The sequence below is a fragment of the Leptosomus discolor genome, chromosome 2 (assembly GCF_034619465.1).
Source record: "Leptosomus discolor isolate bLepDis1 chromosome 2, bLepDis1.hap2, whole genome shotgun sequence".
In the NCBI taxonomy this organism is placed as follows: domain Eukaryota; kingdom Metazoa; phylum Chordata; class Aves; order Leptosomiformes; family Leptosomidae; genus Leptosomus; species Leptosomus discolor.
Window position 1 is genome coordinate 92,145,833 of NC_141392.1, and position 24,520 is coordinate 92,170,352.

General features: G+C 36.7%; 1 protein-coding gene across 1 annotated transcript in view; it reads right to left on the minus strand.

The window, feature by feature from the left end:
• SENP6 (SUMO specific peptidase 6) overlaps positions 1 to 24,520 on the minus strand; it is a 101,933-nt gene that overhangs the window by 35,092 nt on the left and 42,321 nt on the right. The window contains exons 5-10 of the mRNA XM_086460466.1: positions 23,141 to 23,204; positions 22,359 to 22,501; positions 16,247 to 16,348; positions 11,291 to 11,311; positions 4,272 to 4,342; positions 2,569 to 2,714 (exon numbers count right to left, since the gene is read on the minus strand). Of these exons, the coding sequence (XP_086316592.1) occupies positions 2,569 to 2,714; positions 4,272 to 4,342; positions 11,291 to 11,311; positions 16,247 to 16,348; positions 22,359 to 22,501; positions 23,141 to 23,204 (547 nt within the window). The remainder of the gene's footprint in view (positions 1 to 2,568; positions 2,715 to 4,271; positions 4,343 to 11,290; positions 11,312 to 16,246; positions 16,349 to 22,358; positions 22,502 to 23,140; positions 23,205 to 24,520) is intronic.

Genomic DNA, 24,520 nt, shown 5'->3' on the forward strand with positions numbered 1-24,520 from the left:
AAATGTGTTTGCCCTTTTAACTTGTATAATGTACCATTTTTTTTAAACTTTGAAATCAAAGTTTATACTTTGCAAAAACAAATTTGCAAAATACCAATAGTATATGCCCTATGCAAATACTCTGCCCTATCTCTAAAAGTTTCAGAAACCAAAACTTCTGTTATTTTTCAGGTTTTTTAATAAGCACATGTGAAGCTTTAAAAATTATGTACATTTTTAGCAATTAGAAAGTGCAGCCTGTTACAGTCTAGTAAGGTGAAAACCATTTGCACTTCACCTGACAAGCAGCTGTTTATGTCTGTAACTCCTCTGGCACAAAACCACAACCAACACTTCTGAATTGTTCAGAGGTTCCATAAACCTCTGATCGATCATCTGCACACTTTGGCAACTCATGGCTCATGAAAATGCATATCGTTCATAACAAATGCATAAATCATTGAAGCACTGTGTTAAATACCTTTACTGTAATAAAGGATAAAACTCTTAACCCATCTTAAAAAGAAAATAAAACCAAGAGTTGTGCTAGTGAACGCAGTTGCAGCAAGATCTGTTCTATATCCAGAGTGTATCCGCAAGCTACACAGCCTTACAGATTCTTACTATCCTATAGGATTGGAGTAAAGGTTCATCTAGCCCTGTGCCGTACTTTCAACAGTGGCCAGTGGTAGATGGCTGGGAGCACAGGGAACAGAGTGAAGACATATCCTCCTTACTTGGTGGAATTACCAATGTAGACATTTCCTGAATCAGCAGTTCCATTTAAATCAACCTGTTTAATGATGATGTAGCCTCACAATTTTTATCAATCCCTTTTTGACATCTCATCATACATCGCCTGAAAAATATGGGGTTATCACCTTTTTTAAGCTTACTGCTTGACAGTTTTACCATGGGCACTCAGCACTTACGTCTTAGAAAAAGGAACTGGTTTCCATTCATGACTGTTGGTGTTCTCAACTTTACTAATTCCTAAGATATACGTGGGAAAAAATACCAGATGCAATTACTAAATACTGTTTATAAGTGCGATCTGTCTGATGGCTTTGGAAATGAAATCATGCCCCTGGAACAAGGTAATTGAGTCTGCTGCTTTTTTATCGCGGAGACAGAGAACAGCTTGTTTCAGCAATGTGGTCAGCTACATGCAACCTGGCTCGAGGACACCAAGCTGCTGATGCTTCTACGTGCAGCTCCAGCCCTCACTTTCCACACGTATATAATGCAGGAGGTAGTTCTGGAAGTCAGTACGTGGTTTTGTAATGAGAGAGGAATATGCTGAAAGCACAGCTCACTTCTGCACGTACACAGAGTTTTCTAGTTAAGAGCTGGGAGTTACTGCAAATGGCCTACATAGATCACAATCCAGCCACAAATGATAGGGCTGCTCTCCTTCCTGTCATGCTAATTCACGTATTTGTAAGGAAGAAACTCTATGTATTAAAAGATGACATTTGTTAGATCTTCAGACTGAAAACTGTTTTATAAAGGCAGTGACAAGATTCCATTTCTTTTCAAATTGTTTTCTTCAATGACCATTTCAATCTAGAAGACTGTTTTCAGTCTAGAAGACTGTTTTCTACCTGACAGGACATACGATAGGCTGCAATGAATATTTTAATTCTTTAAACAAACATAAACAAAGTTTTCAATGTAATGATTAAAATAAACCTCACAGAACTGTAATGTCTTTGTTTTAACTGCTTTTGTTATTTTATTACTTAGCTTCCATAGAACGTATCTACATAGACATATGAAGATCAAAAACTTGGCTCTTAAAATTTCCAAGTAACATCATATTAACTAGATATGTAAAGGAAATACATAAGAGTAGTACCAAGTGTTTCATCTACAGCAGCAAATGCAAGCTGGTTATACGTAACAATCACAGATCTACTGGGTTTTCTTACTAAGATCTCACATTTTGCTTTGATAACCATACAGTGTGACCCATATGTGGGCACTATGAATCTTCCATAATAACCTGGGAAGATGGTAAGAAATACAGAGACCTTTACAGGAATTTCCAAAATATCTTATATCTGATATTCAGAGAAGTTCCAGACAAAACATCCTGGTTGACCACATCTAGACCAGAGAATGCCATTTGGATACCTGTGCTACTTCCACTGAGAAAGAGAGCAACTTCGTAAGAAATACTTGCATCTTTGCAGTACCCATATCTTTACTGAGCACAGAAAAACACGATACTAAAAAAAGAAAAATTCTGTTAAAGAGTAAAATATTGTTCCTCTATTTCATACGCAGCAAACCAAAACTATCAGCTACTGGTTTACCAATCAGCCTATCAATTTAAATACAGGTTCTATTGCTTTCCAGTGCAGCATCTGTTTGTTCAAATCAGAAAATAAATATTTCATCGCTAGTACCAATATTAACACTTAAATATCTCTATAACATTTTAAAAAATTTAATTATGTAAATCTTGTTGCCAACTCTAAGGATTTTAGATCGTTAACTTGTTTTACAACTGCATGTCTGTTTTTAAAATATGCATCAACGTTTAAAGTTAAACAGAAGTCTACATGTTTTTAAAGTCTAACCCACCTTTAACTGAGTTAAACATTTCTTTGTGGCAGAAGACAGAGTCAAGTCAGATTGATATGAATTGCACTGACGTTTCTGTTGAACCTTTCTCTTAATTTCAGATTCTGATTCTGATTCTGACTCTTCTGTGTTTTCCATTACACTGTCTAGGAGGGAAAAAAATGGAGAGACGTGAACAAGAAATGCCTACTCATATGCTGTTAGAATTATGATCAACTTATTTCTTCACATACACTAACTTCAACTAAACATAAAAACCTTTTTAAACATCCAACATGCTTCAAGTGTCACATGATTTGTTGTATGAATAAGAAAAAATTGCCCAAAGTAACTCTGAAAATGTTGTTTTATTAATACTATTGGTGTTTCTCAGTGACAATTTGTAGCCTATTATCTTTGGAGGAGGCTTTGGACTTGAAAATCTATACTAAATTCACCACAACTAGAATGGAGCATCCAGTAACAAAAGTGGGAGGAGATCCACTAGATTATGCTGACGGTTATTTTCACGAAAGGACCAATGGTGAACGCATTTAGAATAAGTGGAAATGTTCTGTGTAGTTAGGATTTATTCCTTCAACACAAGACTCGGCAGTACAGTGAACTATACTGCCAAATCCGGTTTTATGTTGGGGCATTCATTTAAATACTGGAGTACGGGAACAAAGAAACCCATAAATTAACAATGTACAGAGTCAGATTTTCTTTTAAGGAGTGCAGTATGTTTTACAAACACACTAATTCAGTTTATTGTAAAACTGCTGTTTATACTCCCTAGTTTAATTGCAGTGTCCATATTGGAACTTTTTAAAGTCTGTTTTTTTTAAATAGACATGAATACTTTTTCAATATACATACTGATAGTCTCACAAACATCCTACTATTAGAAGACACCTCAAAACTAAAGAATGATTCATTTTCAAAAAAGAAACAGTAATAGGTGGGTTTTTCCTAAGTTAACTTACTTTTGTGTAGAACTGAGGAAGTTCTGCTTAACATTAACCTGAAAAAGCACAGCAGAACACCTGGCCAGCGCAGATGGCTAAGGAGCTGAACAGCAGCTTTACAGACCGTAGCTGTACCCCTACTGACAAAGCTCAACCAAAGACAGTGATTTTTCTTTTTCATTTCACAACTTCCACATCTCAAAGCAAACTATATTTTCTCTATTGCATCTCCATCCATCGTCCCTAACCAATTATATAAGAGCACTATTTCAGCTGAGGTACAGAGCAGTGCTGATACTGCCTCTTCTGTTCATGCGCTGAGGTAGTGAACAGACTTCATACCATGTGTTATTTACCACATTACATTTTGCACGAACTAACAGTGCTACAGAAGTTCCTCAACAAACTCAAGGACAAGCTGGGGGCTTGGGCTTGGACTAAATGATCTCCAGGGATCTGTTCCATCTCCAAGTATTTTATAATTCAAAATTTTCCCATTTTCAGTTGTTTTTGAAGTAACTGAAGCTTAATTTAAAATCATAACATGACTGAACAGGCTGCAGAGACCTGTTAAAAAGGGCAAAATCCACCCTTCACGCACAAACTTGTATAAATCCAGAATCATGTGATATAAGGATATAAATAGACAGACTAAATATTACACAAAGTTTGGCAACACACCTGCCCGAAGCAGGTATTAAAAAAATTATTCTGCTTACAAGAAAGGAGAACTCTAAACCTTAGAGTTTAACTTACCCACTCCTTGAGACCGTGGTAACCTAATGTGGTCTGCTTCTACTTTCTGAAGCTGAGGAGGGTATTCTTTTCTGTAAAATGAATTAGATACATGGTTGTTCTTTTGACCGACACCATTACAATTTAGCCACGATTATACACGAACAAAATAAATCTGAAATGTATCCAACAGCCACAAATAAATAACCTCTCCTATTACATGCTATTTCTACATTCTAAAGAATATTACCAGAACACTAGGAACAGCTACAGTAAAGGTCTTAGAAGTGTTTCTGATCTCAAACCCCTTTAACATCAGTAGTTCAAGAGTCTCTCGGACTCAAGTCTTCAAAGACTGAAGTCTGCATCTCCTCCTCCTCATTTATGAAGTACAAGATAGACACTTTTAAAATCCCAAACCAGAAATAATTAGAAGAATCAGTATTTTAATATTAAAGTAGATTCCACAAGTTCCACAACTTAAAAAGCAGGAAGAGAAGATGCAAAACAGAGGAAGGAGATCTGATGTAAAAAATTGCTGTGGCCAAAAAATAAAAAGAACAACAGAGAAGACATAGTTCCTATTTATTTTTTTAATATAATAATATAGACAAATTAGTGTATAATAATATTTTGTTGGCATTATTTGCAGAATATACATACCACATTTTTTGATGCAAATTAATGCAATATAAAGCATTAGAGTAAGATTTTTCTGAGTCTCCTGAAAGATATTTTCAGTTTACAGAGAAGTGTGTCAAACCATGCTACTACTAAATTAAGATTCCTGAAGCTCACTGCGTCTCAGTTACTGTTTGTGCAGGTCTCTTTCTCTCAGCTGTCCTACCCTGCTCTGCAGCTGCAGATTATAGCTCCTGTTACAGCAGAAGATGGCACGCACCTGAAACACAGGAGGCCTCACCAACAGCTTCAGCAGAAACTGTTTTTATTGGCAAGTTAAGCCAGTGCACTGGGCTGCAAATGGGTCACACGCATCCCACACACTACCTCTAATTACATGGGCATTAATCAACAGCAAAGGGGCAAAGAAAACAGCTGCAGGCAGTAAGATCTCAAACCAACAGCTAAATTTTGAGGACCCACCCGACAAAAGTTTGGCTATGGCTGAAGTAGACTTCAGCACTAGGCATAACTTTTTATTTCTTTCAGCACAGCATTTCCTAACGCATCAAATGATAAAATCTTTGAGTTTTCTGCATTTCTAGCTAATATTTCTCAGGGTTTTGCCATATTTTATTATTAACTACCATCCTTGGAACAAGATTAATCTACAGTGCCTTTTGGGATACTTCTTACCTAAACACAAATACATTTTATTGTTTTGAGGGGCTGCAGTGTGAAGGAAAACTTGGGCAGAAAGAAGGACTGAGAAACCAGTGTGGATGGATTGCAACAGCATATAGAGATCTCGCAGTACCATGAGGGCCCATAAGCACACCACAGATTAAGTAGTTTATTTGTTACTGCTGTGTCAAATGTGTTCCTGAAGCAATCCTGCTTCCCCCAAAAGTTTTTTTTTTCATGCCTGCACACACAGAAACTGAATCAAAATCAGAAACTCAACACCAATATTTGTTCATAAATTGTGTAATTTTTTGGAACGTTTTCTTTGAAGATTCAAGTCACAAGGGATTACTTTAAAGGAAGAATCGGTTGAAATACAAGGCAGAGCTCAAACTAATCATTATACAATGTGAAACTGCTACTAGCAAAGCCAATGATAATGGAATTCTACAGGATAGAAAAAACCCTGTAACACCATTGTAAGAGATTCGAAAAATACAAACTTTGCAGTACGGATGCGTGAGCTGTTGTCTGACATAATTCTCTTTCTGTAGTATTTCATAACAGTAAGCCTTGTTCTGAACATAACTACTGTTAAAAAAGATTTCTGTAAAATGTTTTAAATATAAAAGATTTAATTGATATTTAAGAGAAACAATATTGAAATTATTTGACATTTAATTTAAAGCAATGAAAACAATATGGTAGATTTATAACACTAACATTTCATTTAAAAATTAGTTTGACAACTCAACGTCTCCGGACATTTTTAAGTTATGATTTTTCTCCTAAAAATTGTACACGTTTCTATTAAATTTTAAACATGCAACATATATTTATCTTTTTAAGATGACAAATTCATCACCATATACTGCTGAATAAGTTTTTAACAACAAATTGGAGTACAGTAGCATTATTTACCCTTGCCTGAATTGTGTGTTATCAGCATAGATTCATATTGGTACTTATTAAATGGCCAAACACTGGCAAGAATAGCACAAAACAAGGGCTAGCACAAAACGAGTATCTACCTTCTCTCATAACACAAGACTTACTCGTATGCTCACAATGAAACAGTAACACCCAAATCAAAGTTATGAAAAACAGCTCCTAGTCAAGTGAGGCTTCTGTGCAAAAGCCCTCCCGGGCCACGTTGTGACATCAGCCCCAGTCAAGACTGTGTTCTCATGCAGTGGGCTGGGACATTTTGCCTACTGGAGCAGTGAGCTGAGGCAATCTGGTATCTTCTCGTCCCCAGTGCAAGTACAGCGAGTTGGGACAATTAGGCAATCCCTAACCACACCCGAAACTCCTGTTGCCTGGGAAACGCACCCAAAATTCCTCCTGCCTGGATCTTAGCCCACTCTGAAGGGTGCCAAGATTGCCTGACAAGAATAATGGCCACAATGGAAAAATACTGACCGAAGTCAATCATCTTGCGACCCTATAAATACTGATCCTAAGTGAGGCCCTTTGAGCTCTCCAGAACCGCAGTAGGCTGTGGCCTGGTATCCCCCCCTGCCCCCAAGCTGGGACGCCTCTCTGGGTAGCTTTTCCAGAGGTACCGACAATCATCCACTGGCAAGTGCCAGAGAAAAGTGAGTAATTCACTATAATTTACTGCAGGCACGGTAGGAGAATAATTTACTGCAAGTGCAGTAGGAGAATATTTTGGTAATAATTTACTGCAAGCACAGTAGGAGAAAAGTCTTGGCCATAGGTTAACCTCTGTATCTGTGTGTGTGCACTTGTGTCTGTGTACAACTGAACCTTTATATCTGTGTGCACATGTGCATCTGTGTATGACAATCTCAGTATCTATCTCTGTGTGCATGTATTCGTGCATACCCTTTTTTTTTATTTTGATTTAAGAAGCTCTATCATATCTCTCACGTGAATCTTGCCATTCTCAAATCTTTAACCAAGTTGCTATGTTGATTATAGCAAATTTTATTAAATCATTCTGATAACCAGCTGATGATTATTGCTAAAAATCATATAACCTAATCTTGTGATTTACCGTACTAGTGTTAATAAATCTTAAATGGCTGCTATCTCAAAGTTGTGTAGGATCCATAATCAGTTACCTGCTGACAAATTGCTGTAGGCTGTTGTATGTTTCTTCCACGTAGTAAGTGACAGAGCAAACCCTGCCATCAAACTTTAAGTTGCACTTTTACAAATTCACATTAAAATCACTTTGGCTGATAGCTTGAAGAATCACTGTCAAAGGTATCTAAAGTACTCATTGGCAACAAACTGGCATAGCCAGCAGGATCCTAAATCAGGACTCTACAACAAGTGATTTAATTGATTTAAAACACTCATTCGCAGCAGCTTTCCAACACAGTTTAACTTGGTTAGCAATTCAAGGTCAGGTTTGAAGTTGCTTTGAGTTAGAAATAAAATCAAAGAAAATCTTAATTGTAGATTTTCTTTCTGAAAAAAATGCTTTCTTGGAGACAATAAGGGCCCTCCCACACGATAGCAGCAACCTGAAGCGCCTCCTACTAGTTTCCTTTCCTGAAAAACCCACACACAAACAAAAAGGCCAAGCCCACCACCACAGGGTTTTTGCAGATGACAAAGCAAAGGCTTCCCCCTCAGCACAATGTTTGTTGCCATTTGAACAGCTGCAGATCCATTGATACCTTCTCCAGTAAAGTACTTACTACACAGTACGGTTTAATTGTGCGTGAGTGCAGAAACAGAATGGAAGCTATAGTTTGGGTTTTTTAAATCAATCATGACACCCATCTTCCAAATAGTCTTTTTAAAAAAGAAAAAAATTCTCATAAGGAATTAAAAAACATATAGCACTGCAAAACAAATGCCTTTTTGCTGTCAAATCCTAACTTTAAACTAACAGTGTCACATTTCAAAAGGAATAAATGAGGGATCAGCTAAAAAGATCCAAGGTGCAAGACTATCTACACACTGAGCCTGACAGAAAAAAAACAAGAAATAAAATATTGATTGCTATTCCTACCATCCCAGCAAATATTAAAAATACACATTTTTTTTTGCCTATTAGGTTTCCTAACAATATTTATGAGATTTAGACTTTGCTTGAAGAATAAAGCTCCATGCTCAGTGATTAAATCATTTTAGACACCTATCCTGGTTTGGCTGAGACAGAATCCCAGCCCAGCCATGCTAGGCAGGCCGTCAGCAGTTTGAGCCAGCCAGGGCAGCTGATCTGAGTCAGCCACAGGGGTAGCCCACACCATAATGTCATGGTCATTGTAAAGGGGGAAGGTTGGCTGAGGAAAGGAGCTCCTGTGGGGTTCCTCCTGCTCTGGCTTCTCCCTGTCCTGAGGACTGCTATCCTGTTTACTGTGACTGCTGCACATTCATCTGGCTGCTGAGTATAACTTTGTGTACTTTTGTCGGTATTGGTGCTGTTTCGTTAAATCTGTTTTCACCTCAACCTGTGGGTCTCCTCTCCTTGTCCTGATTCCCCTTCCTGGCTGGTGAGGGGTCATCGGATGATAGAACAACTGCTATAGTTTAGCCCTGTATATGAGCTAAACATAGACAGCATCTCATTTATCTTGTCCATTATAAGCAGTTTTGCTTTTAATACCTTCAAGTACAAGGGAGGTAAACCAGTATTTGCTAAAAGCAACCTCAAAAAGTAGTACAGCATTGAACAGCAAAACATTAATTACAATACCAAGAACTTTCGACACATCTTAACAGCAAATGGTACAGCATTCTTGGCTAAACGTGTTTTGCCGAGACAGAAAGGTGTCACAGATTTAGTATCTTCAGCACACAATCAAGATTACTGCCATGTTCCTTTGCTGATGGAATAGGACCTTACTGTCTTCACCTTGCCCTAGTAGACAGGCCTCTGTGAAACCCGCCAACCAAAGTGAAATTTTCATATTAAAATTTCTTCTCTAGAGAAAAAAAAAAAAAGTGGGGAGGAGGGGCAACACACAATGACACAGGGATGACAATTCCTGTGTATGCCAGAAAGGAATAAATGTAAAGAAACATCTGGATCTGAGTATTTAGGATACGGTGCTGCCTTCAATCACAGCTTTCAAACCTGCCCACAGACAGGTATGAGCCACATCAAAATACTACGTATGTGCAAGACTGTACCAACTCCTAACTTTGTTGAGGTGTAAGCTCACACAAAAGCTGTGTTTCATGCGCAGCCTGGCTCTTTGAAAGGCTGCCTTATCCAGCCTTTCCTCACTCTTGACTCTGTATACTACTATTTGGACGTATACCACCACAGGCAGGCTGTTGGTTTCTACATCATTACACAAAACAGAGTAAAGCAGGAAATGGCAAGCTGCTGAGGTGAGATTTACCTTCACTGTGTCTTATAGGAAAAACAGAGTACAAAAGTCAAAGGCTGAAAGAGAGAAGAAGCAGCAGCACAGGGAGTTGGGTTTTCAGTACGCAGGTCAGTAGCTCCATTTGGTCCAGAAAGTCAGGAGCTGCAGCTGCACTTAATGTTGGTAATGATTAAAACTAAATTTAGCAGCTCGTGCCTAAATCATCTTCCCCTGCTAGGACAGCAACAAAAAGCAGGGAAGGAAAAGACATATCCAACAGTACTGGATCAAGAAGCAGCAGGTGTCCCCAAGGGAAAATTAAGATCACCAGCATGCAACTCAACCCTAGTCTTCTATGACATACAGTGCCAAATCAAAAACATTAATAGCTGAATGGTTAATTAATAACATAAATGCAGCACAAAGAAAAACAGGAAAAAATACACAAAGTCAAAGCCCAGGCAGCAAAAGGATGATCAAATGCCTTCTTAGAGGGACAAAACTAACTGGTGGGTACCTCTTTGATATTTCTTTTAAGAAATTACAAAAGGCAGTAAAACAGAAAGGCTTGATTTTACTACTGAATTTGAAACACATCTAGAAAAGCCTGAATTCACAAAGAACAGATCTACACTAGATTTCTGTGTTATTTATATCATTGCTGGCTAAACATTATATATACACTGTTTAAGCAATTCAACCTGATATCAAGTATGTACTGCCAAGAAACACCTACATAGATCGGATTATTTACAAAAACTCGATGAATTCATTACTAGCAACAAAACATTTCCACTAACATATACATTTAAGCTACATAGGAAGAAAAACAAATGTACAGTATTTCATATTGCTAACAAAATCTTACCAGCAGTAAAACAGATGCAAAATGAGTGAGAAATGAGCCTGAAATGAGCAATGAAAAACCAGTGTGCCTGGTTTTGCTATACATTTTCTGTTAGTTGCTTTAACATGTACACTTCACGAACAGAATGCACACAGTAATGCAATAAAAACCTTAAGTGCTATTCAAACCAAGCTGCGATGAGAGAGTGAAAGCCTACTAAGGTACACTTCAGAACCATTCTATTACACGAAGTTTGCTGCTCTATGAAAAGAATTGGCAGTGAATTCTTAAATTCCAGAGAAAGTTAAAATTTGTCTATTTTCACACTGGCTGTATAAATAGAGAGATAAATTTCCAGTGGAAATGTACCCGAAGTTCACATTAACATGGCATTATTTAGAGACGGATGTAAAGGTCCTTTTTTGGTAAAAGGGAGTAACTGAACCACAAAACCAGAAGAACCACCTCCCCCCACACATGAGCAGATATGATTGACTGAATTGAATATTCTTTAACCAGCACTGATAAAGCACTCATTCAGTTAATTTTCTTAATGCTCATTGCCATGCTCATTTCATCATCAGTAAGCTTACCTTTCCTTTCGGTCCAGATTGCTTAAAATATGAAAAAAGAAAAAAAAACATAAGATGCAAAGCCCCACATGTGTTGCACATCACTAAATTCAAAAGTTATTAAATATAAATTATAATTGTTTCATCGTCTCTTGCACTCACTGGACTAGTTTTCAAACAAGCATTATTATTTTTCACAGCATTTTTTTAACAGTATTTATAAACACACAAACAAATGTTATTTCACAGACAGCAATGGTCAGTGGTCTAAACACTACATTGTCTTGCCTCTTATTCAATGTGTAAAATTTGATTAAGTCTGAACTCAATCTGATCATCTCACTTAATTCACTGCAATGTAGAACCTGACATGACAGAATCGTAATACATGAATTAAGATTTCCAATTTTCCTCATTTCCAATCCCTGATCACCATGCAAAAGAAGATCAATTTAGATAACTTGTTTCGAAGTATTCAAAAAAAATACTTAAGTGTTTAAATTGAGAAAAAAAAAAAAAAAATCAGAAAGCACTACTTAAATATTTAGGAGACCACATGCAATCAGTTACTGGATAGAGAAGGATAAACAGAAGCAACCAGCCCCCTCCCGAGGTTTTGGCTAAAAAGAATCTCCAAAAATAATTTAAGAATTAGGGCCACTAGTTTCAGAATTGTCTCCTTCAACATCGGTGAATGTAGCTGGTGCTCACAACTCAGGTCCTTGTTATACCAAGACTGATATAAAAATAGATCTAACTAAGCACAGCACAAAGACAACTCGAAAATAGTATCTTTATCTCTACTGCCTTTTCAAAACTTGCAATACGGAATGCTGTAAGCTTTTAATCTATGTGGCTGTTCCTCCCAAATATCAAAAGCCTAAGAAACTTCCGTCATATATGCATTACACTAACATCATTCTAAAACAGAACAAATCTAAACTGGTTCCTGTTTTACTTCAGTCAAATTAAACACAGCAATGACATTACAGGGTAATATAAGCTCATTCTCCTTTCCTTTTCACAAAGAGAACACTCACAAGAATAGACCAAACTTTCTCCAAGTCTGTTACCCAGAGGAACGGCAGGATTGAAAGTAAACCAGGCAAGAAGGTAATCGTGATAATCCTATAGAGTGCAGTACAAAAACACATTCAACCTCCACAGTGCTCTGGGAAGAGAGTAAAAAGGAATTCAAAATTGAATGTGACCACTACAACTTAGACTGGGGTGGGGGTAATCAGCCAATGCTGCACGTAAGTGGAGAAAAATTGCTTCTACCTGGAGCTAGCCTTTACAAACAACAAACACCGTTTCTGTGCAGGTCACATCTGAGTTTATAAATCCAGTTAGATCCAAACCATGTCCATATGGAGCCATATCCAGTATCTTTGTGTCCTTGGCACAGTTAATATGTAACTGGGATTAACTGTTTACAGGTGCTGTAAAGAGTCACACTTAAGAAAACTTAGAGGCAGGAAAAACATTTCCAGAATGCCTGATACTGTACACTGTCATTAGATTAGATGCCTCACTTGTTTTAATATCATAGAATCATTTAGGTTGGAAAAGATCTTTAAGGTCATTGGGTCCAACCATTAACCTAACACTGCCAAGTCCACCAAGTCCTGTGTTAACATAACGCATTTAAAAGAACTCTCACTATCACATCTCAGAAAGATTAAGAAATGAGAATCCTGGCCAGATCCAGGAATTTTAACAAGCAGTGTCCCTACGAACTGCGTCATGCAGCTCATGCATATATGATCTGTTAGACATGCTGTACATACACGCTATTCCAAGGCCAAGTCTTAGAGACAGTCAGTCAATAGCATAAGACAGAACTATGCATCCATTAAATGAAGCAAAATAGTTTGAACCAACCACACTAGGCTAAGCTGTATCTGAAAATCTGTAGTATCACAAGCGAACACATTTTAATTTCATCCCCAGATTTCACTGGAAAAAACATGAATAATATTTATCAAAATATTATTTCAAAATGCTCAATTTTGTTGTACTGGAAACTTAGATTTTAAATATGAAAGAAACAGATACTAAGGCAGAATTTAAATTAACACGCATGTGCAAAAAAGTTGGAGAAAGATGAGAAATACAGTATACATCACAAGCTCCAAATTCAATTTGATAGATTTCCATTGAGTTGCATAATTAGCTAGCCCCATGTGACACTGACACACCATCCCCACTCAAAGAACCTAGCATAAAAACCAGAATCTGTAACATCAGTGCCAGACACTCAATCTGCTCAGAACTAATTTAATCACGTTTTTATTTTCGGTTATCCTTCCAATAAACCATTATAGATTCAAGAATGATATATTAGGTTAGTTAAAACTATTTTCCCCATGTTGTTACTGATTGCCAAACCATAAAACAATTCTACAAATGTAAACAATGTAAAAGAACACAACTTTGTGTTGCCTGTAAATCAGTATAGGAAAAAAAACCCAACACCCTAGAACTTAATTTCCATGCTACCAGCTTTTCTTTGTCTTGATAGATACCGAGAATTTTATTCTTGGTTTGCCACCCCCATTCTCTGCATACAATCCTTTCCAAGGAGACACCATTAGAAGTTACTTCTAAACTCAATTGTCTAGTGTCAGTAAAAACTAGCAAAAAAAGATATTAAAAAATTCCCCAACAACTAAAAATGTATGATAAAAAAATTTACCCACTTTATACGCACTAGAATTTTATGAACAGTTTTATAGCCCTATTTTAGTGGGGGTTTTTTCCCTATCAACTATTGTCTTCTCATCCATAAACCTACATCTCCCATATCAAGAAGACTTGAGATCCCCCTTCTATTTTAATTTAAAAAAAAAAAAAGAAAGTATGACAGGAGGCCATGTTCTATTAATTTGCAGTCCTCTAACTCAGAAACAGATTTAGAAGCTTTTAAAAATTAGTCAATTGAGTCAACTGGCAAAAGATACTAGGATTAAAAATCCTTTGCACAGTTCCTCTGTAAAGCTCCCCCTCAGTCAATTAGACCATGCTGGTTCTGACACTCTCCAGTAGCAAAACATCGCTTGAATTGTTATGATTATTTCCTGCCTTTGAAACCCTAAATTGTTCTTAGTGTAAGAGTTAATTGTCTGTTGTTAATGTAAATGAACTAAAACAACAACTCTAAAAGAAAACATATTTAGAAACATTCAAGATGACTACTATCCAATTACTTCATGCAATATTCAGCTTGCCTGTATTATGCATTAGTTTTCTTTCTGCGTGTCACACACATGAAGTCTCCCCTACTTTTTTTTTTTCCACATTACATTGTAGGCTTACAAAGAAGGAAATCCCACAGCTGAAAAAGGCAAGCAGGTAAGCCTAACATCCTCTCAAGATTAAGAATCTCTGGAGTGGACTCTTGCATGCTGAAGAAGCCTACAGCACTTAGGTAGGTAAGATGAATCCATGTTGACTGGCTGTTCCACAGAATCATCTTACAACAAAGCTTAATCATTACACTAATATTATTAAGGTCAAAATTCAGAGATCCGAGAAAGAACAGTCTCACATGATTTTGCTTACTCCAGATAATTTTAATTAGCACTGCAGATCCAGATTTTATCCCTTAGAATTGCAAAAAAAAAAAAGAAGTGTGAAAGGTTAGGGCACGAATGCTTAGAGATGCCCCATGCTTCCTCAATGGAACACTGAACAAAAATATTCTAAAAAGGACTGCATGTAAGAAGAAAAGAGTGCAGCTGGTTCAGCCTAAACCAGACTGATAACATAAACCTCATCTTTCCATTTAATTCATTGGAAAAGTTCTGCCAATCCTCCTTAGTCATCCCTGCCTTGCAGTGATGGGAAGAAATGTAAAGGGAGATCTCTGCTAATCTGCTATTACTAAGGGGAAGGAAATGTCCATGCTATTTTCCACTTACAGATGACAGTATAGTTCAAAATGGAAGGAGGCAACAATGGTCTAATTCCTCAGAGACAGGACTGCAAAATCCACTTTTCAGTCTGTTTCTTCAGTGCTAATTACTCTAATACATGTTTGGATCACATCACTCATTGACATTAGTGTATGGGCTTTGTTTTTCTGAAGATAGCAAATGAAAGTAAGGGAAGTGGGATAAAAAAAGAGGATGATGTCTACATATGGTCCCACCACCACAAAAAACCTACACTAAAAAACAGAGTGGAAAAAAGGGGGCAGAAGAAGGAGGCTACAAAACACTGACAGGATGAAGTACTCATGTGGGCTGGTGGAAATCCGTGAAATTCATAGACAAAAAGAGTTCTGAATGGACAAATTTTGAAAGAAAATTCCCTAAAGCAATGGTTAGCTCCTATGTTTGTGACACACGTTGGGTGTGAAAAGCCTGTAAAAAAAATAAAAAACAACCCCACAATTTGTAGAAGTCTGATGTAGTTTTAAGTTTTCAAAACAACTAAGTTTAATTCATCACAGCTGAGTAAGATTCCCTAGTTTCCAGTCATCCATTCTAACAAATATTTATATAAATGTAAAACCTTTCTTCTATGAGATGTCCCAGTTTATGTATTTTATGCTTTCTTTATAGACTACATAGGATAACAGATCTATAACTCAATCTTTAGATGTATTTTATTCAAGCTGGAGTTTCTGTGAATTAGTATTTGATGATCATGTCAGTTATGTGAATTTCTACTGCATACTATGTCCATTTCAAAGGATTTTCTAAATGTATTTCCATTAGCAGGTGCTCTCCTACTGAGTATATGCCACAGTGTGCTTTAAAATCAGTAAATTCTAAATTATGTAACAGTAAGTCCTAAATGGTACACTTTCTGAAACTTTAGTAATTAAAATCAAAGCTCACAATCAAGAATGCACAATGTAATTGCTTATGTTTCCTTAAAACATTTCATAGCGAAAGGAAAACCACTACATACAAAACCAGAAAGGACTTTTTTCAATTGAAACATCTGGAGAAACTAATGTAGTCTTACCTTTGGGCTGCTGTTTTTACTACTGTTGTCTGTGCATGCGCATGGTGAAAACGTCTACCATGTACTACAGTTACTGGACAAGACATATTCTGAGCATTTTCACTGCAAACATACAGAAAAAATGGTTTAAGAAAAGATTCTGGTATATTCATACATTGACTTAGCTAAAAATTGTGGTGTCCTGCTTTTACAGTAACAGCCATACAAAACCAAAAATCAATGAAGTATTTCTGAATCAATAATATCACTTGTTACAATGCTCTGACAGGCATAAGAACATTCAGTCTAGAATAGAAGAGACCAGTAAGAATATACCCAATTTTATTTTTCTTCTTTCTTTTAAAATTTTATCACCATCCAAAACACTGTGAACCAGCTCTCCTTCATGCAACCCTGCCACTGTAAAAAGACACTGCCTTTTTAAATGAATTACAACTATTCATAATTAATTTCATACTTCCATCTATACATTTTATTAAAGCATACTATAACTTAAAGGGGTAACGTGATCAGATTGAACTAGACATTCAGGAATTTCCCTCATCTTATTAATCATAAGAGGACATAAACACAGAACATTTATTGATGTAAGATGGCTGGTAACTGAAAAAACACAACACATCTCAAAAAGAAGAGAGAAGCATTCTTAGGTGCTCAAGTATCTCAGCAGGACTGCACAAAGATAGTATATTCCTCAATGTCTTTAGCATTTCTTTGGTTTATTCATTTGTTGCCTTTTGACACTTCAATTGCATTACTATGTAAAACAATTAGTTCTTGAGAGAAGATTACTTACCATTATCCTCTCTAGTAAAAGCTGACATAAAAATACTGTAGATCAATAATATAGTACTCCTTCAAAGATCATTAGACCCTAACAATTATCCCGCACATTTCTGTGACAGGACATGCAATATTACATTTGAAATGTTCCAAAAATACGTAGCTTTTAACAGACAGCATGTCAAAAAATTTCTTTACTGGAAGAGTGGTCAAACATTGGAACAGGCTGCCCAGGGAAGTGTCACCATCTAAGAGTCACCATCCCAGGAGGTGTTCAAAAAACATGTAGTTGTGGCACTTTGGGACAACACTACCAGTGGGCATGGTGGTATTAGGTCAACAGTTGGACTTTATGATCTCAGAGGTCTATTCCAACCTAATGATTCTATGATAATGCAAATTGTTAAATTGTTTGCAATGCTTAAATTTTGCTTGTAATTGCTTGGAAATTCCAATTGCACTAAATAAAATGATGTAAAAGAGCATTCTGACTGATTCAAAATATTTCTCAGAAATACCCAACAGAAGTTTTGCTCCTGCTGTTTGTCCCATTATGAACAATGAAAAAAACCTGAAGTACCAGAATTCCCCAAAAAGCTGGCAACCAATTCCTAATCCTTCCTCTACATTCCCCCAAAAGGTGAAAGGGAACAAACTGCTAGCTTGTTTTTTAAGTTTCCTTTCAGTTTAGCACTACAAACTCGTTTGGGAGCCTTACATCGAGTATCGTAAGTCAGTATTAGAAGCTTTTGGAGTATTTCTGACTGATCAGATGATGACTGTTATGATCTGACTGATCATAACATAACCATGAACATAACAAAATAAGACCTATCAATCTCTTTTCTAGAACATGAAGTTTAGAAACATAAATGTTCTGAGTTAACAGTTCAACTCTTCAAAACTAAACCTAATACCATCCTATTCAACCACCAACCTCTTGAAAGCTAAACACACCCATCCCACATGCTTCCAAGTCAAGACTATGCAACTCCAGCTGGTTAGTCAGCATCCAGACCAATTTACAGCCAACCTTCTGTTTAATTTTGTCACCTGAGAAATAAAAAGCTGGCAGCTACTTGCCCTAAATACTTTAGGATGTCTCAAATCCTCTCTGGTTTCCAGTTCAATGTCTTTGAAAGAGACACTAGAAAAGAAAACACAAGCAGAGTGCAGGAAAGCCTTCTCAGATGCTTAAGCAGCTTAAACAACCAAGCAAGTCTATAAACACACCTAATCTCACGTTTTATCATTTTACTTGTTGAATCTGAGCTTTGCCAAATTATCATGAGTGGGAAACTCTAAGTCTTGTGTCCCTGCAGCACAAAACACTGTTAAGCAGCGCTTCTGCTTTCTGCCTCACACTCTAGTAGTGAGAAAGTCCAGTAGGTGCTGGAATAGAATATCACAGCCTGCTGGGTGATCAGATTTGAGTCAAAGCAGACTGTTCTAGATGGCACATTTAAATGGTTCATATGGTCTCAGATATTCTTCCAAGTAGGACAGCTGTAAAACACAATCTGCTCTACAATCCTGTTCTTTATATACATGTCCTGCTCTGGCAGAGGGGTTGGACTAGATGATCTTTCGAGGTCCCTTCCAACCCCTAACATTCTCCGATTCTGTGATTCTTTGAATAGAACATACCCAGTGCAGACAGAATCACCAGAAAATTTAATCATCAAGCCCTAGCAAGCCGCAAAACGGGTATATCCGAACTGAAATCTGGGTTTGCAAATTTCAGCACACTTTCAAGAAAATTAATATACAACCCTAATGTAATGGTCAGAAAGTTCCTTGAAAGAACAAATGTTGTGGAAGTCTCACAGAACTTACAACATATTAACGATATATGTCTCCTTGACATGATCTCAGAAACCACAGAATCGTTTAAAGCCTAGGTTCTGACGGAAACAAGGTTACATTATCACATTCTGTCAACTCATCCGAGAAACTTCTTAACACCACAGATTCAAAAGGCAAAGCACAGAGGAATCCGGCACTGGGCAAAGGGATGGATCTAGAGGCAATGAAAGCACGACGTTTCAGGAACACAGCACATAACTACAGACTACATTAATTCTGCTGTTCATCAAACTTTTTTTATGGAATATTACAAAATTTAAAAAAAAATCTAAAAGGGACAATATGAGAAATTTTCATACAAGTTACTAAAAACTAGCAAAGATAAAAGCCATTTAAAGTAAGACCTCATGAATAATAATAAAAAAAAGAACCCAACCAACCAAACCCCCAACGAAACTATTAGGGTTAAGCTAGAATTTGATACTGGATTTGCTTAACCAGATAATAGATGATAACTTTTTGGTTGGTTTAAACTGTAGTACATGTAAGGGGAGTGGTACAAGGAAAATGTCTCTTCACTGTCCTTGCATATCCCTTCTTCTTATCACTCATTCCCTGAATTTTAGGGAATATTGTACTATAATACTAATTTGAGTGAAGTGCCACTGATCTAAAGAGTTTTTAATCCCTATTCTGCATACAAGGTGGAAAAAGAAAATATACTTCAATTTTGTGATAAAAATCACCATGAATGGCTCAATAATCTCAAGTATCTGATCTTCCTGCACTTAATTCAGTAGCTTAACGCATGATCAACATTCAGAACTTTCTCTAATTGAAATGGCCAAATATTGAAAGGGTAATTATTAAGCTCTTTCTGTCCTGCATGTCAAAGTGAACACACCACCAATCTTCACTACAGACAGTGACTGGATCACAAACCTTTATGGATTTGGGAATTTTGTTGTGATACATGTGTTATGAAGGATACAACACTATCACAATTAATGTATTAAATCAAGGTAATCACTTACAGCATAATCGTATTTCCAAGCAGACTTTGCGACCAAAATGTGAAAAGGAGTTAAATAATGCTAGTAGTATGAGTTTTAAGCAAACATCTTCTCCCAAGTAACTAGTGACAGGACGAGAGGAAATGGCCTCAAGTTGCGCCAGGAGATCTTTAGATTGGACATTAGGAAAAATTTCTTTACCGAAAGAGTGGTCAAGCATTGGAACAGGCTGCCCAGGGAAGTGGTGGAGTCACCGTCCCTGGAGGTGTTCAAAAAACGTGTAGATGTGGCACTTTGGGACATGGTTTCGTGGGCATGGTGGTGCTGGGTTGACTGTTGGACTTGATGATCTTAGAGGTCTTTCCAACCTTAATGATTATATGGTTTTAAGTGTTTACAGCAGTCACAGTGGCCTACACACATCCATTATTACCAACTAAATTCCTTCACTAATGACAGCTTAGTAAGAAGGTCGATATTTGTATTTTCCATTTAAATTCAGCATGCAGCTCAGTACTAGACAGAAGGTGGATGGCTGTTTTCAAAGCAGATGATGTGACCTTTAAGTAAGGTAACATACACACAACTGGTATTCCTTTTTTAGTTGAATTTTATAAATCATACTAGGTCTTAGGTTTTTAAGGTAGTATTTGTCAATAAAAGACAGTCCCAATCCAAGTAACTGAATGTCTGAACTAAATGCTTAGACTGTCTAAAAAAACCTCAGCAATTATTTACCTTAAAAACAAAATAATAACCCACATACCTTTCTGGAATTTAAGAAAAACACACACATACACAGTCCAGTATGACTGCTTTAATAGAAAAGGGAGAAAAATTATGTAATAAGGTTGGATTTCACTACAGATCCCACAGACAGAATTAAATTCTACTTTCCAGAGGATTAGAAGAATCTTACTTTAAATGGTTAGGTGCACTCAAAACAAACAACAAATATAATTTACATGCATGGGCTTCTTTACTACTCTTGTTTTGAGGTCTTTTTGTTTTTAAGGTAAATAAGTGATGAGGTTTCATAAGAACTGGCCAATTTCAAGAGAAAGCAATCCAGAAATCTGTATATAATCTTATAAATCTGTTGTGTGTACTAAAAAGTAAAGACTGAAACACAAAGCATCATTTGCATAGCATAAATCAAGGATAATGAACTACTGCACTAATTTGTGGAAATGTACAAAGAATTAAAAAAAGGGATGGAAGGAAATATCCATGCTCAGATTTAGCAAGAGTTGCCAAAGCAGCACTTGAACGTGTTCAAAAATAACAAAGCCCTGTGCAAAGGCACAACTTTTAACCTGTAACTTGCCATTCTGGATCTCTGGGGATTAGTTTTGTTTTTGGTTTGTTGGGTTTTTTTTTTTGTTTATTTATTTATTTATTTAAGACCATCCACAAGCTACAGAAAAACTAAATTAGTGGTATTGATGGCGTTTGGTTAAGATAGCGGGTGGTCACCTAGGTTGTGAAATTCAACAAGATTAATATGTCCGAACAGGTTACAACCACAACATCAAGGCAAGAAGAGTCCTTATTTTGACTGAAGTATATACAATTCTTGTATTCATTCTTCTCTATCAAACTGATGGACCACCAGCCCAGACTGGAAATTCTGGATTTGTTCCCTGCACGTGAGGTTCAAAGATCAGAACTGTAGGAAAACACATATACCATGCAGAACTTCAAGGATTTATTTCCTCAAGTGACTGTGTGGCAAGACGTTCCCACTAACCAACAATGTTCTATGGATCAGCACGCAAGAATGAAGACAAGGACACCCCTCATACAGCTACGCCTGGGTTAGGTACTCGATGACTGGCCCAACTGAGTGCACTTTAGCCATATGAAACACTCACAGAGAAAGTTACACAAATGTATCACTTTTTTACTGTCTACTAAATAGAGATCGATCTGTTACAAGCTAGGGATGGTAGTAACAAGCAAGTACAGCACTGAATACTTAAACACTACCCCTGTCAGCTCTAAATGCAAGTGACAATCTCAAGCTATCATGTAGGAGCACAGATATCTGCTGGATCCGTTAAAGGAATAGTCTGTGACTCCTAAATGAAATGATATTTTGCAGTAAGGAAAACAGAAAACTCATCCTGAGTTAACCTTGACAATTCACAGCAACGGAAAGAAGAAATTTTTGATGGGGATGTAAGAAACATTCTACTAGCTGCTAGCACTGTACAGAGGAAACAACAGCACATGCAGACAACATTGGTAAGGCACTGACAGGTTTGCCAGTGAATGCTTTAACTTTGTTTTAATAATCTTCTGGTATTTTACTAATGTGCTATTTAACATTCTGGAAGAGGGAAGACTTTAACAATCTAGTTTTCTATCTTTGCTCAGAAGCACAGAACAGCATACCTTCTTTAAACGCACAGCAGGTAATGCAAATTACTGCAAGTTCTGTTAATTTAGCATCGATTTATATTCAATGATCAAGTAGGTAAGTAAACACACAAAACTGGATGTAGTACCTCAGTTTCTTGCTATTTCCCATCATGTTGAGGCCAATTGAGTTCCCTTTAAAAAGTCTCAAGCTTCCAGCTTTGCCTCGCCTTGCATATGTTTTTATGGAATCACCACTGGTGCCAACAGCTCCAGGCCGACAACGAAGTGACTGTAACAACAGAATTCACATATGTTAAAATACTTGTATAAAAGTTAAAAGGAAAAAATTAATTATAAAATATTTATATAAATATTACTTTGGTTTCATTTTCAGACTGCTTTTGTATCAAATTTCGTGCAAAATATACCCCACCTACACCTGTACTCACTAGGATTCCTTACTAAACAAAATATGAGTATCTTCAAAGTATTATGAAGCACCTTGCAGTTGTAAGCTATTTCAGTATACATAAAAAGCCACAAAAAGCACGGGTTTTGCATATGTATCTTCTCCTTTTATATATACACACACATATATATGCATATGAAATTGGGAATCTGACAGGTAAGCAATCATGGGATATAATGATTAATTTTTTAAATTAAAAAATATAATCCCATTAATGATAATTGTCTAAACTTAAAACTAGTTATTCATGCTCATATTTTCAGAATACTATACAAACCAACAAGATCTGTAAGAGTAAGAGGAACAAAAACATTAAGGGTAGGCAGATAGGCAGCTTGAGCATATGCTGTTAAATCAACTTTCATTTTGTAATAAGGCACAGATGACTACGCAACAGCGTTTAAGAACCTAGCAAGCTTTAAAGATACAATTTCACTATGAGATAAACGGAGTACTTGCCTTCCTTTCTTCATTGGGACTGAAAGGCCCATCACTGTCATCTATGCTGAGCAGATTTGCCTCACTAGACAGGTGTGGGAGACAAAAGCAGATACATTGTAATGCAATAGCACAAAACATTTTAAACATGCAAAGGGCTTTTTTTTCCTTCTCTATTTAAATTCAAATGCAACACATACACCTTGTATATATATGCCTACAACAACAGGAACATAAAGTGGGCAACATAGCGATTGGGATGTATTATGTGAACTTGAACTTTAAACGTACATGAAATTATTTCACAAAAAGCAAAATTAAAAAGATTATATTAATTCAAAATAGAGAATACTATTGAACCTTCAATATTGTTACGGCAATATTACTGACATCATGAAAGATTCTACACAACCCTATGCATAAACTGAGTCAAATACTAAATTGACCTACAAAACATAGTCTTGGTTTGTTCACGCATATCAGTGTTCAAGTATGTGGTTTAAAAACTGCAAACTTCACAGTGCTTTACGAGAAGAACTTAAGTATAACTAAATTTCATCCCACAGCAATTACTGTCAAAATATGTCTTCCTAAAAATAATATATTCAGTTTGGCTCAACTGCTCATTAAAATGTGTTTCTTTAGTACTCCTCTGTCTGTAATCTTCAACCATTATAATGCTGAAGAAGATACAAAAAAAAACCCCTACCCCATGATACTGTGAAAATGTACTCTTTTCAGTAACAAGCAATTATCCTCAAATAATCTGAAGTATTTAAATTAAAACCCCAATCATACATTTTATACTGACAGCAGCTAGATTACGTTCTTGCTTCCAAGAGAAGCCACCTGCAGATAATCCCTTCTCATCAATCCTGGTACGGTTACTCCTGTCTTGGCCGCAACAAAACAATACATCTTTTAGCCAACTTGTAATTGCATGGTTTTGGGCTTTTTAATTAAGATCGTTCAGGCAGAAGTTAACAATGATGGAGGTGAAGGTGGAAACATTTCTCGGCTGCAGGTGCAACACACAGTTGACTTTAGTAAGGTAACCACTCGGTACCGCCCCCTCAATTTCCTAAAAACTTCTTCCATGTACAAGATTTCCCTTCATGTTACAATTTATTCCTCCACCTTATGCAATACAGATATTCCTACATCAAACAAACTAAAATAAAATCTTCTTGAGTCATACGGTGAGAACTGCAGACCCTGAAACTCAGGAGATTGGACTGTGCACAGAGCTGGTTTTGATATGGGAAGAATGATGTCAATGACAACATTTAGTTAGCAGCACTGTAGTTATTTTCCTTTCGTTTACAGACGACAACAAATCTAGGAGTATAATGGTAAATGAACAGTGTACTAGATCACCACTTATTTCCAATAGAAAGCGTC